The following is a 13623-nucleotide window of genomic DNA, read 5'->3' on the forward strand; positions in this document are numbered from 1 at the left end:
TGTTTGTTTTTAAGGGTTTTACGGCGCTTGCAACACGTTTAGATTATATCAGCGCCAGCAAAAAGGAAGAAAATGGGATAGTAAAAAGTTCTAGAAGTACAATTAAAGCACCCAAGAGAAAGTAAGACAAAGGGGAACTGGGAACAAACAGGGATCAGATGTAGAATCCAAGAGCATACCATCAATGTACTTAGCTTGAGATCACCTATCAGTCTCATCCGGACACAAGCACAAAATCCAACAAAGAGGAATACACTCAGATGCTTACATTATACATTAAAAATAACAAATATAATAATAAATAACAGAGAGATGATTTACAAGGAAAAAAATATAATCTCTCAAAATAATAACTTTGCATTTGACTGTTTCCCTCCCAGCCAGCGCCAGGACAAAACCAATTAATCTCATTCCAAGACAAAGACAAAGCATGTTGGAAAACAGACATAGGGGGATAGAAGACACAGTATGGACCCCCCCCCCCCCCCACCCCCTCCCTGCCCGCTATGGGAGGTCAGGATCCCCACCCAGTAGATATTCCATAAACATTTAATTTAGAATTGAAAGACTCCAAACAGTAAACGCAGATTCCTTTTGAATTAGGTCAAACATGACAGTTCACGGTCACATTAAACACATCTTTGCAGGTGTGTTGTTGCAAGCATGTTTCCTCGTTTGCTGTGTTTATTCGTTGGATTGAGTTTCGATTGCTTTCGCAACCGTGGATTATATTGATAACATTCAAGAAAAATTAAAGGTACAGTAATGAAAAGTTGAGCCTTGAACCACTCGTTCTAGATGATTTGAAGTTGTGTCAGACTGTGATTGTATTGTTGTCATTGTGAACTTGACATGATGGTAATTTTTTTTGGTTAAATTCCCACATAGAATACAGCACTTATGTTATTATGTCAAATCAATTTGATAGTGTTGAAGGCTCGATGTGTTTTTGTGACAGGTGATTTTTATTATCTTGTTGGGGGGGGGGGGGGAGGGGACAGCAAAAGATACACGTGAGATACAGAGGCGAATCGGGATCTCTGGACTTCGTTGGTCTTTTGCAGACGAATTTCTTGAACAGCTGTACTGGATCGATTGACTCACCGTTTGTTTTCGTTCTGATTTGAGAATATTTTTGGCCTTACTGTTCTATAATCTGGTTTTGAAGTATTTGTCTCAGTGCAAAAATCATTCAAAATATCCTCAATGTCGATCCCTTCAAAATCATTCGTCAGCCGCATTGCAGCGCCGCAAATTGAGCTAGGGCGAGGTGACTTGCTCAGGGGCACAAAGCGCAGCGGCGGGCGATCGAACTCGGTACCTTTTGGGTAAGAAGCAAAGACCGTACCGCTACGCCACGCTGTCCCCTATCTCGCCGTGGACTGCACAAAGTAGATGCATTAAAATAAATCTTTCAAGAATCGCTATCATCACATTTTCTCACTATTCTCAATTATAAAACGAATACCCGGTCGGTCAACAACGTTTTGCAGGTCTTGTAGTAGGTCTAGTCTTTTCAGCGGCTATACGATCTCGTGCTATGACACTCGCCCTCGGACGGTCCTGGGCTCGAGTCCCGCTCTTACTCTAAGCGACGCATAGTTGGGTCATTGGAAAGGCTAGTTACTCACATTCTCTCACCGTATTCATGTGCAAAATGAGTACCTGGCCGTTAAAAACGTTGTCTTTGTCGGAAAAGTTGCAATATTGCCTTAAAAGCACCATATCCTGTTTTACGTTACGTGTTGCTGTTGGCCAAGGACCCCTTGTTAAGTGCTTTGAGAACGTTTAGTGGATGCTGGGCCATATAACTGCTCTAGTATTTATGTTAAATGTCGCTGCTTGTGTCACAATGTAAAGGCTTTGAACACATAATTTAGTCAATATTGCGCGATATAAAATTTATTGATTTTTTACTTCAATTTCAATAACATTCCTCAGGTCGGGATCCTGTGCAATCTCATTTGTCTGACCCATTCTTTAGTAGACGTCTACTACTTCACTTCGATACATGGAATGACAAGTGTCGCAATGCAAGCGCTTTAAACTTTCAGAAAAAAAAACAAGTTTAAAAAAGAATAATCCATGGCATACCTAACATCCCAGTCCCAGTTAGGCTATGTGGTATGACACTCGCCTTCGAATCGAACCGGAAGGTCCCAAGTTCGAGTCCTATTCTGAGCGGTGCATATTGTTGTTTGTCTGTTTTAAGGCGCTTGCATCACATTAAGGTCATAATATCAGCGCCAGTAAAAAGGAAGAAAATGAGATAGTAAAAAGTTATAGAATTACAATTAAAGCATCCAAGAATAAGGCAGACAAAGGGGAATTGGTTCAAATAGGGAACAGATGTAGATTCCAAGAGAACACTATCACTATCAGCGTACTTGTTTGTTTTTAAGGTTTTGCGGCGCTTGCAACACATTAAGGTCATATCAGCCCCAGTAAAAAGGAAGAAAATGAGATAGTAAAAAGTTCTAGAATTACAATTAAAGTAACCCAAGAATAAGGCAGACAAAGGGGAATTGCTTCAAATAGGGAATAGATGCAGATTCCAAGAGCACACTATCAGTGTACTTAATTTGAGATCACTAAATGTCTCATCCAGACACAAGCACAGGTCCCTGCCAAGAGGAACACACTCAATTGTTTACAAGTCATAATATGTAAAAGGAAAAATAATATAGTGCATAATAGAGAGATGATTTACAAGGAAAAAAATATCATCTCCCAAAACTAACTATACATTTGACTGTTTCCCTCCCAGGCAGGGTATCCGGCCAGAGCCAGGACAAAACCAAGTAGACAGAAAGCAAGTTGGAAAACGGATATAAGAGGGTAGAAGACACAATATGTATCTCCCTGCCCACTATGGGAGGTCAGGAACCCCGCCCAATGAGCGGTGCATAGTTGAGCCCTTGGAAAAAGACTCTTTACCCACATTCTCTCACTTACAGTAGAAATATTTTATTTCCGGTCAACATGGCTGACGCCTGTTGGCACTGAGCCACAACTCAGTAAATTGTCTTTTGCCTCACTTATCAAATGCCTTTGGGATTACAGAGGCAGCCGAGGCGTCCCGATCGGATGATTAGGAAGCGAAAGGCCTTAAGACGAGAGGAGAGGCGAGACATAGTAGAGATATAAAACTCGAAATACATTCTGCACACCAAGTGCCTGATATTCCTAACTAGCTTTTCAGTTGTTTCAATTTTTTGACATTATAATACAAGCTGATAGAGAAGACCAATGACCATGCTAAGCGGCACTGGATTGTGAAGGCTGCACCACACGCACCCCCCCCCCCCCCCCCCCAACGACCATCTGGTCATCTGGATTGTGAAGGCTGCACCACACACATCCCCCCAACGACCATTTGGTCATCGGAGTTGAGTGAGTGGACGCAACAAAAGTGACCTCTCCACCCACCATGGGAGGTCAAAAGATCCCACTGAAGTATCAATATCAATAAAAAAAATAAAATAATAATAATAATAAAAAATGTAATAATAAAACTACAACAACAATAATAAAATGATTAGTATTTATTTACAGCATACAATCATGACTATGTCATGCTCTATGCACTTTACATCAGCAAGTCATGGATTACACATATTATACTAAAATACTCTCGTAAACAGAATTCTATTGATAATCACACACTGCCACTGTACACCGCTAGTCACAAACTCGAAACGTCCTCTCACTCACTGAACAAATAGTTCTTTAGCTTTGCTTTAATTTTAAATGTTTGTGTATGTTTTGCTTCTTTCTTAAATAACAATGTGAAATTGAATGTAAGCTTCGATTTAATATACAAAAACAGATAAATAACATGGACGTTACGGGTTTCCTCTTTATCAACAAAACAGGATGAATGAAAGAAACACTACAACAGACGAATGAGATAATATGGTAGTGGCATTGCTAAGAGAAAATTTACAGTGAAAAAAAAATCATATCTCTAAAAAAGGTACCATCCATTTGACTGCCTCCCTCCAGCAAAGGATATCGGCAAGATCCAAGAAAAAGGAAAAAAGAACAATGTTAATCCAGAACAAAGACAGAAAGCAATGTATCGAAAGGCAAAACAGATAAAGGGGAGAGAAGACACAGCAAGTGACCTTTCTGCCTAAGGAAAGAGGTCAGAAGACCCCAATTCAGAAGTTAATAATCTATGTTCAAATCTAGTTCGGTGTTAGAGTGGTTCAAGTGTGGAACAGTCTACCAGAGAAAGTTGTCAGTGCTAATTCACTTAACTCATTCAAGAACAGACTGGATAGCTATTGGAAAAACCAAGAAATCTTCTATGATTACAAGTCTAGCATCACATTCTGTCTTCACCGTAATCTGCAACCGGAAGAAACAAAGATGACACCTGAGTCCAGCGAAGAGGATCATTGAGAACCTGTGCTGGAAATCATCTCTAAGTATCTAAAGTATAAATATATGCCATAATTGTTCTATTTACAGATGTCATTATTATCAACTTACATCCACATAATAAACTACAATGATAATTATATTGAAGACATCAATAGAATATAATAAGGAAATAAAAGCATCCGACTATCAACTATCGTAGTATATACACAAGAATTAATAATAATAATAATATAGTAGTAATAACACCAACATTAATAACGATATCAATCGAAGGGAACTGCATAATTACAGTGCAAGCTGGCAATTGGGACAAAAGCAGCTGGACAAACTTTTTATTATATATGAGATTTGACTGAAAAGTCTTGTCTCCTGTGCTATCAAATTTTGAAACAATTTTGCTCATTACATCACCTCTGAAATTGCCAAGCCACAATCACCTCTTTTATAACATCCATAAACAATTGACCAAACCAGTATCCACAGTTCATTGAAATTCGGTGAAAATGTCACAAGTTCGGACTCAATTTATCAAATTAATATATAAAGTGTTGCTATTGGTTCTTGGTTGTATATTTTTACATTTGTGGGCATTTGCATATATAGTATACATTGTCGCCATAGATTCTCAACTTTGTGTTTATACATTTTTATGCATGCCACGTCTGTAAACGAATTTCCATTTTTTGGATGAATAAAGCATATATTATTATCATTATTATTATTATTATTATTATTATTATTATTATTATTAAAATAAGGAAATTGTTTTGAAACAGTATGCGGCTACTGAGTATCTTAGAACTGAAGGGACACCACCAATAAAAATCCAGAGACGTTTGAAAAATGTCTATGGTGACGAATCTGTTAATGTGAGTACCATGGTGAGGTGGGTTAGAAGATGGAATGGAGGCAATCCAACAGAAAGAAATCTTCAAAATCAATTTTGTTGTGGTCGATCCATCACTTTGAAAGATGCACAGCATCAGGTGAGAGTTGATGAAATGACTCAACAAAATCGCCACGACATTAAACAGTGAGACATTGCAGTAGTTGTTGGGATTTTTTTGGAAAGAGTACGATATCGCCAAATAAATTCCAACAACTACTGCAATGCCTCACTGTTTAGTGATGTTGTAGGCTAAAAAAAAACAACAAAAAAAGTGCACGTTGGATCCCTCACGGGTGGTTCAGAGGAACACGTTGCAACAACTAGTATATCGATGGTGCATCTTTGTTAATAGAGATGGTGTCTATAAGGAATAATAAATAAAGGTAGCATTGTATAATTGAGATTTTAAGCTTTCATTTGATGTATATTTTTTATTTGTTGAATAATTCCTTTAGAAATCATGACGGTCAACCCTCATAAATATCAAAATTCATCCTTTCTAGACCAATAGCTTGCTTGGGTCATTCAGGAAGGGGTGCCATTTGAATATAACAATAACAAAAAAGTTTTGCAAACGAATTTAAACTAAAACCCGTAACATCCTGAAAAAAATTTTTTCCAAATGATTTTACAATTTTCGAATATTTCCATTTCCATTCACAAAAAAAAAAAAAGTCAAATTCATGATTTATTCATTTTCTTCCTATCAAATTTCTAATCATTAAAGAAAATGGTTGGTATCAGCAACACCCTTTTGTCAAAGTTCAATAAAAACACCTTTAATAAACTAATTCTTTGCATGTTCGAAATGTTAATAACTAATTGTTTGACTGCCAATATTAAAATATTTTTATATTTTTATATATTGCGTGACAGTATAATTTTATCATTCATGACACAAAAGTTAAAACATTCCCATTACCTAAGTATAAAGGCAATCGGTATTTTCACTAATGAAGATACATCCCTTTTAATGATGATGGAAGACTGAGCGATGCTGTTGTATGCATGCAATGTGTGGGTGTAATCCTAATCTATCAATATCTGAGGTAAAATACTAACGAAAGAGTGAAAATGAAGAGGCTTAGTATACGAAGCCTCTCCATTTTCACTCTTTCGTTAGTATTTTATGATCACCGGCTTCAGGCAGCCCCTACCATTTTCTACAATATCTGAGGTAAAAGTTTTGTCGTCAAAATGAAAAAAGAAAATGGATTTGTCAGTGTATGACATTATAAAATGCTTTATTCTTCTTTTTTTAAAAATCAAAGTTTTAGTCTAACATCCTTTTCAACACATTATAAGCTACTTCAAAGGCAGAGTCTCCATTTCAAACTTGTCTGCGATAAGTTCATGGGACAGAGCCATTAAAACTCCGGAGTAGCAAGGGAAAAAAAAACAACTAGCACCTTCAATGGATTTAAACCATTCCAAAGAAGTGTGATTTATTACTATTACTATTAGGTCCCCATAACCATGTAAGACATTGCAATGAGATAAGACATAACTGAACAATTAGGAATCAAATAAAGACATTATAATTATAAAGGACGACGAATTAAAAAGTAGACCAGAAAGATGCATTTATGTACATTACATTTTCATACGAAGGAAAGAGGAGTGGGGAGGAGGAACAGACATTCTACCCAGGGCTAGGTTGAGTCAGTATCAACAAGATCCCATAAAGAATTGGTGATGAAAAACTGGGATTGCTTGGATGTGTCGAACTTGAATGTCTTGGAACCAGACTTACTGCAGGTGACTGACATTTTAGTTAAGAAAAAAACAAAAACAAAAAACAATAAAAATAAACAAAAAGAAAAAAAAGGAGGTTCTTTATTGTGAAATATCCACTAAAATATGCTCAAAGTATTTTACAAGACAATCCAAGCCCACAGCAACATTTAACAGATAAGACATGACGTCTCCTTTTAGGCGCTAATACAAGTTTTTTTAACAGAGACAATGTGGTTACTAGACATGCACCCATTTTACACCTGAGAATGGTGAGAGAATGTGAATAAAGAGCCTTTTCCAAAGACTCAAATTTGTGCAGCCCACAGCAGGACTGAAACCAGGAACTTACAGATCAGAAGGCGAGTGTTATACAAAGCCACACAATAATAATAATAATAATAATAATAATAATAATAATAATAATAATAATAATAACAATAATGTAGTGGTCTCCATTGATAGTCATGGTCTTCTGAAATCAGGCAGAGAGAGAGAGAGAGAGAGAGAGAGAGAGAGAGAGAGAGAGAGAGAGAGAGAGAGAGAGAGAGAGAGAGAGAGAGAGAGAGAGAGAGAGAGAGAGAGAGAGAGAGAGAGAGAGAATGCTTGACCATGCCTATAACTATAATCGGATTCTGATTTTTTTTGTTGCTAAGTCTATATCTGTCAGATCCAATAGTCAGCAGAATATGAGTTTCTATAAATGAATTCACGAAATTGAATGTTTGAAACTGTAATTTTCTTTCTTTAGAGGTTGCTTTTTTTTGTTTTCTCTGTAACATTATGCTATGACATCGTACCATACGTTGGGGACAATGGATTCAGAAGCTTGTAATTTGTGTTGTCTAACTATTATCTGAACAGAGTCATTTATGCGAGCTGTTATTTCTCTACACTGACCTCCCCACCTCCCCTCTCCCCCAACTCTGTTCTCAACAATATAGTGAAAAGTAAATTCTAATGGTTTGATTGCTTCTGTTGGTCTGCTTGACTCTCATTTATCCTCCTCCCCCTCTTCTTCTCATCCTACACCTCCTCTTCCTCTGCCCCTCCTTATTCTTTATCTCCACCTTGCAAGTCCTTTGCAACAGCCTCTGCATCATTAGTTATCCCCTCCTTATCAGGGTTGCCAATTTTCTGCCAAATGTCCTTTTTTTGGCCGAATTTGAAGTCGTCTTGCAGAAAAAAAAGTGTTTGGCAGTTTGGCAGATTTTATTTTCCACGTTTTCCATGGCAATTTTTATGTATTAGTGCTTTTTAAAAAATTTAGTAAATGAAAAAAAATTTATGACATTGGCCTTTCGAATTTTTTGTTTAACAAAATTGATGAGTTTTCAAAGAAGTAACTATAAATAGTACTGTTTGGCAGATTTTTGTGGTATTTAGCAGATTTTTAAAATTCATTTGGCAGAATGCCTGAAAATAATTTGGCAACCCTGTTCCTTATACTGTCCATGCACAACATCCAGTTCCACATCAACTATTGGTGGACACATGCGTGTCATGACCCTGACCCACCAATCCCTGCATTGGCTTCCAATTACCAAAAGAATCAAATTCAAAGTAGCCGCTTTCACCTACAAAGGTCTACACGGACAAGCTCCTGATTATACAAAGTCTCTCTTAGACGACAATGTGAAATCAAGAAATTTACGATCTTCCCTTTCTAATTTCTACTCAACTCAAAATTAGATGGCCTGGATCAAGGAAAAAAATTTCCAAAAGAGCTTTCTCAGAAGTAACTCCAAAAATATGAATTTCTCAATCTTCCACAAACAAAATCCTCCAAGCTCTCACTCTTTTAACTCATATTTAAAGACAGAAGTGTTTAAAATAGCTTTTATTAAACTTAGTTGAATGCTTTTAAATAAAGTTTTTGTTGCTGAACTGTAATTTTTATTTTATTTTTTCCCCTCTGCGAATATATATTTTATTGAGAGCATGTACTTGATAAATGATTTCTTATTATTATCATGATAATTATTGTCCCTATTCCCCCCACTCCCAGGCAATTTCTTTAAATCTGAAAAAATCTGGCTATTGTTATCACTATAGATTTTATGGAAGACTTGATTTCATCAAGCAGATGTTAACTAATAGAATGGGTATATGACATGCAATTCTTTTGATAGAATATTTTGGTGTAGTTTACATCATCATAGCATTTTGATAGTTTCACAATCCATGTTTACTGATTAATTTGATCTTTTATTTCAACATTTACATGAGTGTGCTTATAAACAGAGTCTATTTTGCTATGCTTATAAAGGGGTAAATTTATATAGTAATCATTCTGATTCACATCCAGTGCGAGCCTATAGCTGAATCGTTCTTAAAACCATAGTGCTTATAACGGAGACCAATGTAATAATAATAATAATAACAATAATAATAATAATAATAATAATAATATTGCTAACAAACTTTAAAACAAGTCAACTGGTAGAAAGGATACATCCCTTGACATCCGTGTCATCAAGCTGACTCTGCCATCGAATACGACTCACATCCCTGTACATATTGACAGCATATCTGTTACAATGATAAATAGAAAGGAAGACTCAGAATTTAAAAACTTGTACTTGTACAATTTGTTTTTTTCTTTCTTTTTTCCAATTTGGAGAGGGAGGGGGGGTGGGGGGGGGGGGGGGGGGGTGATTGCCTTTAAGCCCCATTTTTACTGCATCAGCTCCCACAATTAGAGCAATTGAGATAACTATCATTGAGGATTTAGCAAAATTCTGGAGAGGGAAAAAGCACCTTTCAGTTCCACCACTCATCAAGTCTCTCACAACCAGTACATTTGATTGAGGAAAAACCAAAATCGTGGATTTCCACAGATCCGGGGAAAACCATCAACACGGGATGATAATTATTGACTCCAAAATCGCGGAAATTTACCACCAGCTAACTTCGGAGAGTTGGATATTGCACCTGTCTGTTTTATCACACATCAACCATCTCACTGCCAACAAACTTCAATGGGAGAAATGTTTTGTTTTTTTTCAAAGGCCCTCAAGGGCACGAAACTGTATTGTCTGGTAAAATTTTTTTTTTTTTAATAGTAAAATGGTACCTGGCACGAGGAAAAACTTTCTGCATTTCACTTTGTTTTTCATGAAGGTCCTGCATCATTTTTGCATTTCTGTCTCTTTCAACCAGCACTTCCTTTTTAAACTTGTCCAACTCCTTCAGCTTGTTTTCAGACTCTGCCTTCATCTTCTCTATATCCCTTTTCAAAGCAACGATTGAGGCATTTTGTTGATCAGCACTGACACGAGAGACTGATTGCCTCAATTCTTGAAGGTCTTTATAGAATGAGATAAATAAATCAGAATTATCTTAGGAATTGTCAGTATCAGATCAAGACTCCTGATGGCACTGGTAAGGCACTCAACATGATCAGAACAATTTCAAATCTGAATAGATTAAACAATTACATTTCAAAAGGTGTTTTATCACTTTGAAACCACAACATTATAATAATAATCATCCCACAAACCACACATTGAAAACATCAATCAAAAAAAATATTTTTAAATCACATCCAACAAGGCCATTTTCAGTCACCGACTGACTATAACTGAGAGACACCTGGTTTGGCTCCAATGTTGCATAACTGCCAACCTGGTACATCAAATTGAGAGGGAGTTTTGTAATAAAAATCTGGGGGATGCGACTAAAATGCGGGAGATGACAGTTTTGCGGACCCTAAGTTTTACTGCAATGTATAGTAATTGTGACCAGATTTATTAACATTGGTGTAATAGATATCAATGGGTGGTTTTTGAGAGGAGTGGCTTCAAAGTGATAAATCACTTTTCGTTATGTAAATTTTCATGTCAAAGGGTAACTAGGTTTAGACCATGCCGTCTTTAAGCATGTCGTTATTAAGCATGTTTCAGACTTATCACGCTAAATGACTCTCATTTAATTTTTTCTATATAAACAACATGCCTCTAAAAGCATGGTAACTCCAGCTTCAGGCACACTTCATTACAAGACCGTATTTGATTCTGAATGTTTATTGCTATTGTTATCCACTCCCTCTCATGAACTGGTGAATTAACGGACAGTGGAATTGTCTAAAATACACTGGAAAGCAAGCGACCCCGGGTGAAATCACAAATAGTGAAAGGATTAATAAGATCTGAGAACATTCAAAGTATATTTCATGCTTACATGAATAATTTTATGCAAATCCAGAAAACAGTATGAAAGGTATGTATGTGAAAAATGGGTAAGCAAGACAATTCAATGGTTTTTCTAAAAGAAGGAATGAAAACTCTTTCCCACATAAATCATGGCCTTCTATCTAAATGACTGGCATGAAAAATGGCTAGTCAAAGGCCTATTTCGTCAGTTGAAAAAGGCTCAGAACCTTTTTTTAAGTCACTTGCTTCACACTAGGCTTGTAATGTAAATCACTAAATTTAGTAAACCAACATCTAAGAGCAGGCCCTAGAAAAAGGAAAAATTTCCTGTTAACGTCACAAACAACTTTAACCATTAAAATCATTTTGCATGCCAAATACAAATGTTTCGCATTCTGAACTCAAATTAACCAAAACTTATCAAATAGAACACAAACTCTAAATCAGATACCTTTAATTTGAGAGCGAGCCAATGAAAGCTCTTGTTCCCTTTTCCTGCGGATGGACGTCCCCAACCAGATCATCTCTTGTATTAAGTCATCCATGGTAGAAGCTGAAAATGAATAGCTTGACAATCCTCAAAATGGTATGGACTTAACAATTCAATAACAGATGCGACAAAAAATGTATATCCTCCCCAAAAATCCAAATTTCAGGAGAAAAAACTTCTGTGTAAACACAAAATTTATGTATTGATTTATTCCCTTGTTAATTGTGGAGATACATTATGACGATACATGCCTTGTGCATACATAATATTATATTTATTTCTCATCGTGAATGAGATGTAAAAATCTATTCACGACAATTTGAATTTGAAATTAATGTAATATAAATTGTAAGACTACAAAGAACCACGTCAAGTGGAGAGGACGCAGTACTGATCACAAGAACTCTAGTGTAGTGAAGTGACAGTGACCAGTACAGTGGCCAGTAGCAGTAGCAGGCCCAGAAGTGGTGGTAGTCTAGTGACTGGTGTTCAGTGAGGATAAGGTTTGTCGTGTGTGTTTAAACAATGATAGAAGTCAACCGGCAATAGAATCTTACACTTGAAAAGCTTGATGGATATTTATGCAATATTTATCCCAAATTTCGCGTTAAAGAAGGTTTATTTTACTTTCAAGTTTTCCGCTTTTAGTCCCAGGCAGTCAGGATGTCAATAAAATAAAAGCCAAATAAGTAGTAAAAACTATGAAATAGTTCTAAGCATCCATTTTTACTTCTAAAATGGATATAAAAGCAGAACTGTATCTTTACATATCACAAAGTCAATATATTAAACTTACTTTTCAATGTACGCTTTAAATTCTTTTTTCCCCCTTTTAATTAAATAATTGGCCATAAAAGGCTTAGCTGACATTCACAAAGCAAACATGCTGGGTGTCGCCGAGATCACTTATTCATATATCGATACTAATGAAAATAGTACAAAATAAGTAACAACAAGATATGAAGTGAGTAGAAAAGTGCCAGAAGACAATAGAGAATAAAAATTTTTTTCGCGGCGGTGGTGGGGTTTGAACCTGCGACCTTATTGGTACGACAACTCCGCCTGGCAGGTGAGAGCGTGGCTCTACCGTGTGAGCTATCCACGAACACAAAAAATATTCGTTTCAAACCCAAAGTCATTTCTAGATCCCTCTCTCACCCACTTCTTGAGATCGCCGATTCGTTCGCCACCATCGCGAAGTAATTTTGACCAGCAGTTAAGCTTAATAGCCAATATTCTCATCACAAACATATAACATAGAAACGATTGAGACATTGAGTATGCTCCGGTGTATGGGGTGAATTTTTAATTCAGAAAAGTGAGTGGAGCAGGCACTTATGTTGGTAACAACAAGATATGAAGTGAGTAGAAAAGTGCCAGAAGACAATAGAGAATAAAAATTTTTTTTTTCGCGGCGGTGGTGGGGTTTGAACCTGCGACCTTATTGGTACGACAACTCCGCCTGGCAGGTGAGAGCGTGGCTCTACCGTGTGAGCTATCCACGAACACAAAAAATATTCGTTTCAAACCCAAAGTCATTTCTAGATCCCTCTCTCACCCACTTCTTGAGATCGCCGATTCGTTCGCCACCATCGCGAAGTAATTTTGACCAGCAGTTAAGCTTAATAGCCAATATTCTCATCACAAACATATAACATAGAAACGATTGAGACATTGAGTATGCTCCGGTGTATGGGGTGAATTTTTAATTCAGAAAAGTGAGTGGAGCAGGCACTTATGTTGGTAACAACAAGATATGAAGTGAGTAGAAAAGTGCCAGAAGACAATAGAGAATAAAAATTTTTTTCGCGGCGGTGGTGGGGTTTGAACCTGCGACCTTATTGGTACGACAACTCCGCCTGGCAGGTGAGAGCGTGGCTCTACCGTGTGAGCTATCCACGAACACAAAAAATATTCGTTTCAAACCCAAAGTCATTTCTAGATCCCTCTCTCACCCACTTCTTGAG

General features: G+C 36.8%; 1 protein-coding gene across 5 annotated transcripts in view; it reads right to left on the minus strand.

The window, feature by feature from the left end:
- Positions 1-3530: 3530 nt before the first annotated feature.
- Positions 3531-13623, minus strand: part of LOC144973706 (uncharacterized) — a 13637-nt gene continuing 3544 nt past the window's right edge. Inside the window, exons 1-5 of one of the 5 annotated variants that reach the window (XM_078916522.1) lie at positions 12453-12538; positions 11618-11719; positions 10089-10320; positions 9468-9544; positions 3531-7040 (exon numbers count right to left, since the gene is read on the minus strand). In XM_078916522.1, coding sequence (XP_078772648.1) covers positions 6931-7040; positions 9468-9544; positions 10089-10320; positions 11618-11711 — 513 coding nt within the window. In that variant the 5' untranslated portion in view covers positions 11712-11719; positions 12453-12538 and the 3' untranslated portion in view covers positions 3531-6930. Of the gene's footprint in view, positions 7041-9467; positions 9545-10088; positions 10321-11617; positions 11720-12014; positions 12181-12213; positions 12364-12452; positions 12539-13623 lie in introns of those variants that run through there. The other 4 variants (XM_078916523.1, XM_078916521.1, XM_078916525.1 and 1 more) reach the window with 4 other exon arrangements.

This window comes from Berghia stephanieae, chromosome 5, assembly GCF_034508935.2.
Source record: "Berghia stephanieae isolate SIO BIC M18660-M18661 chromosome 5, UCSD_Bste_1.3, whole genome shotgun sequence".
NCBI lineage: Eukaryota > Metazoa > Mollusca > Gastropoda > Nudibranchia > Aeolidiidae > Berghia > Berghia stephanieae.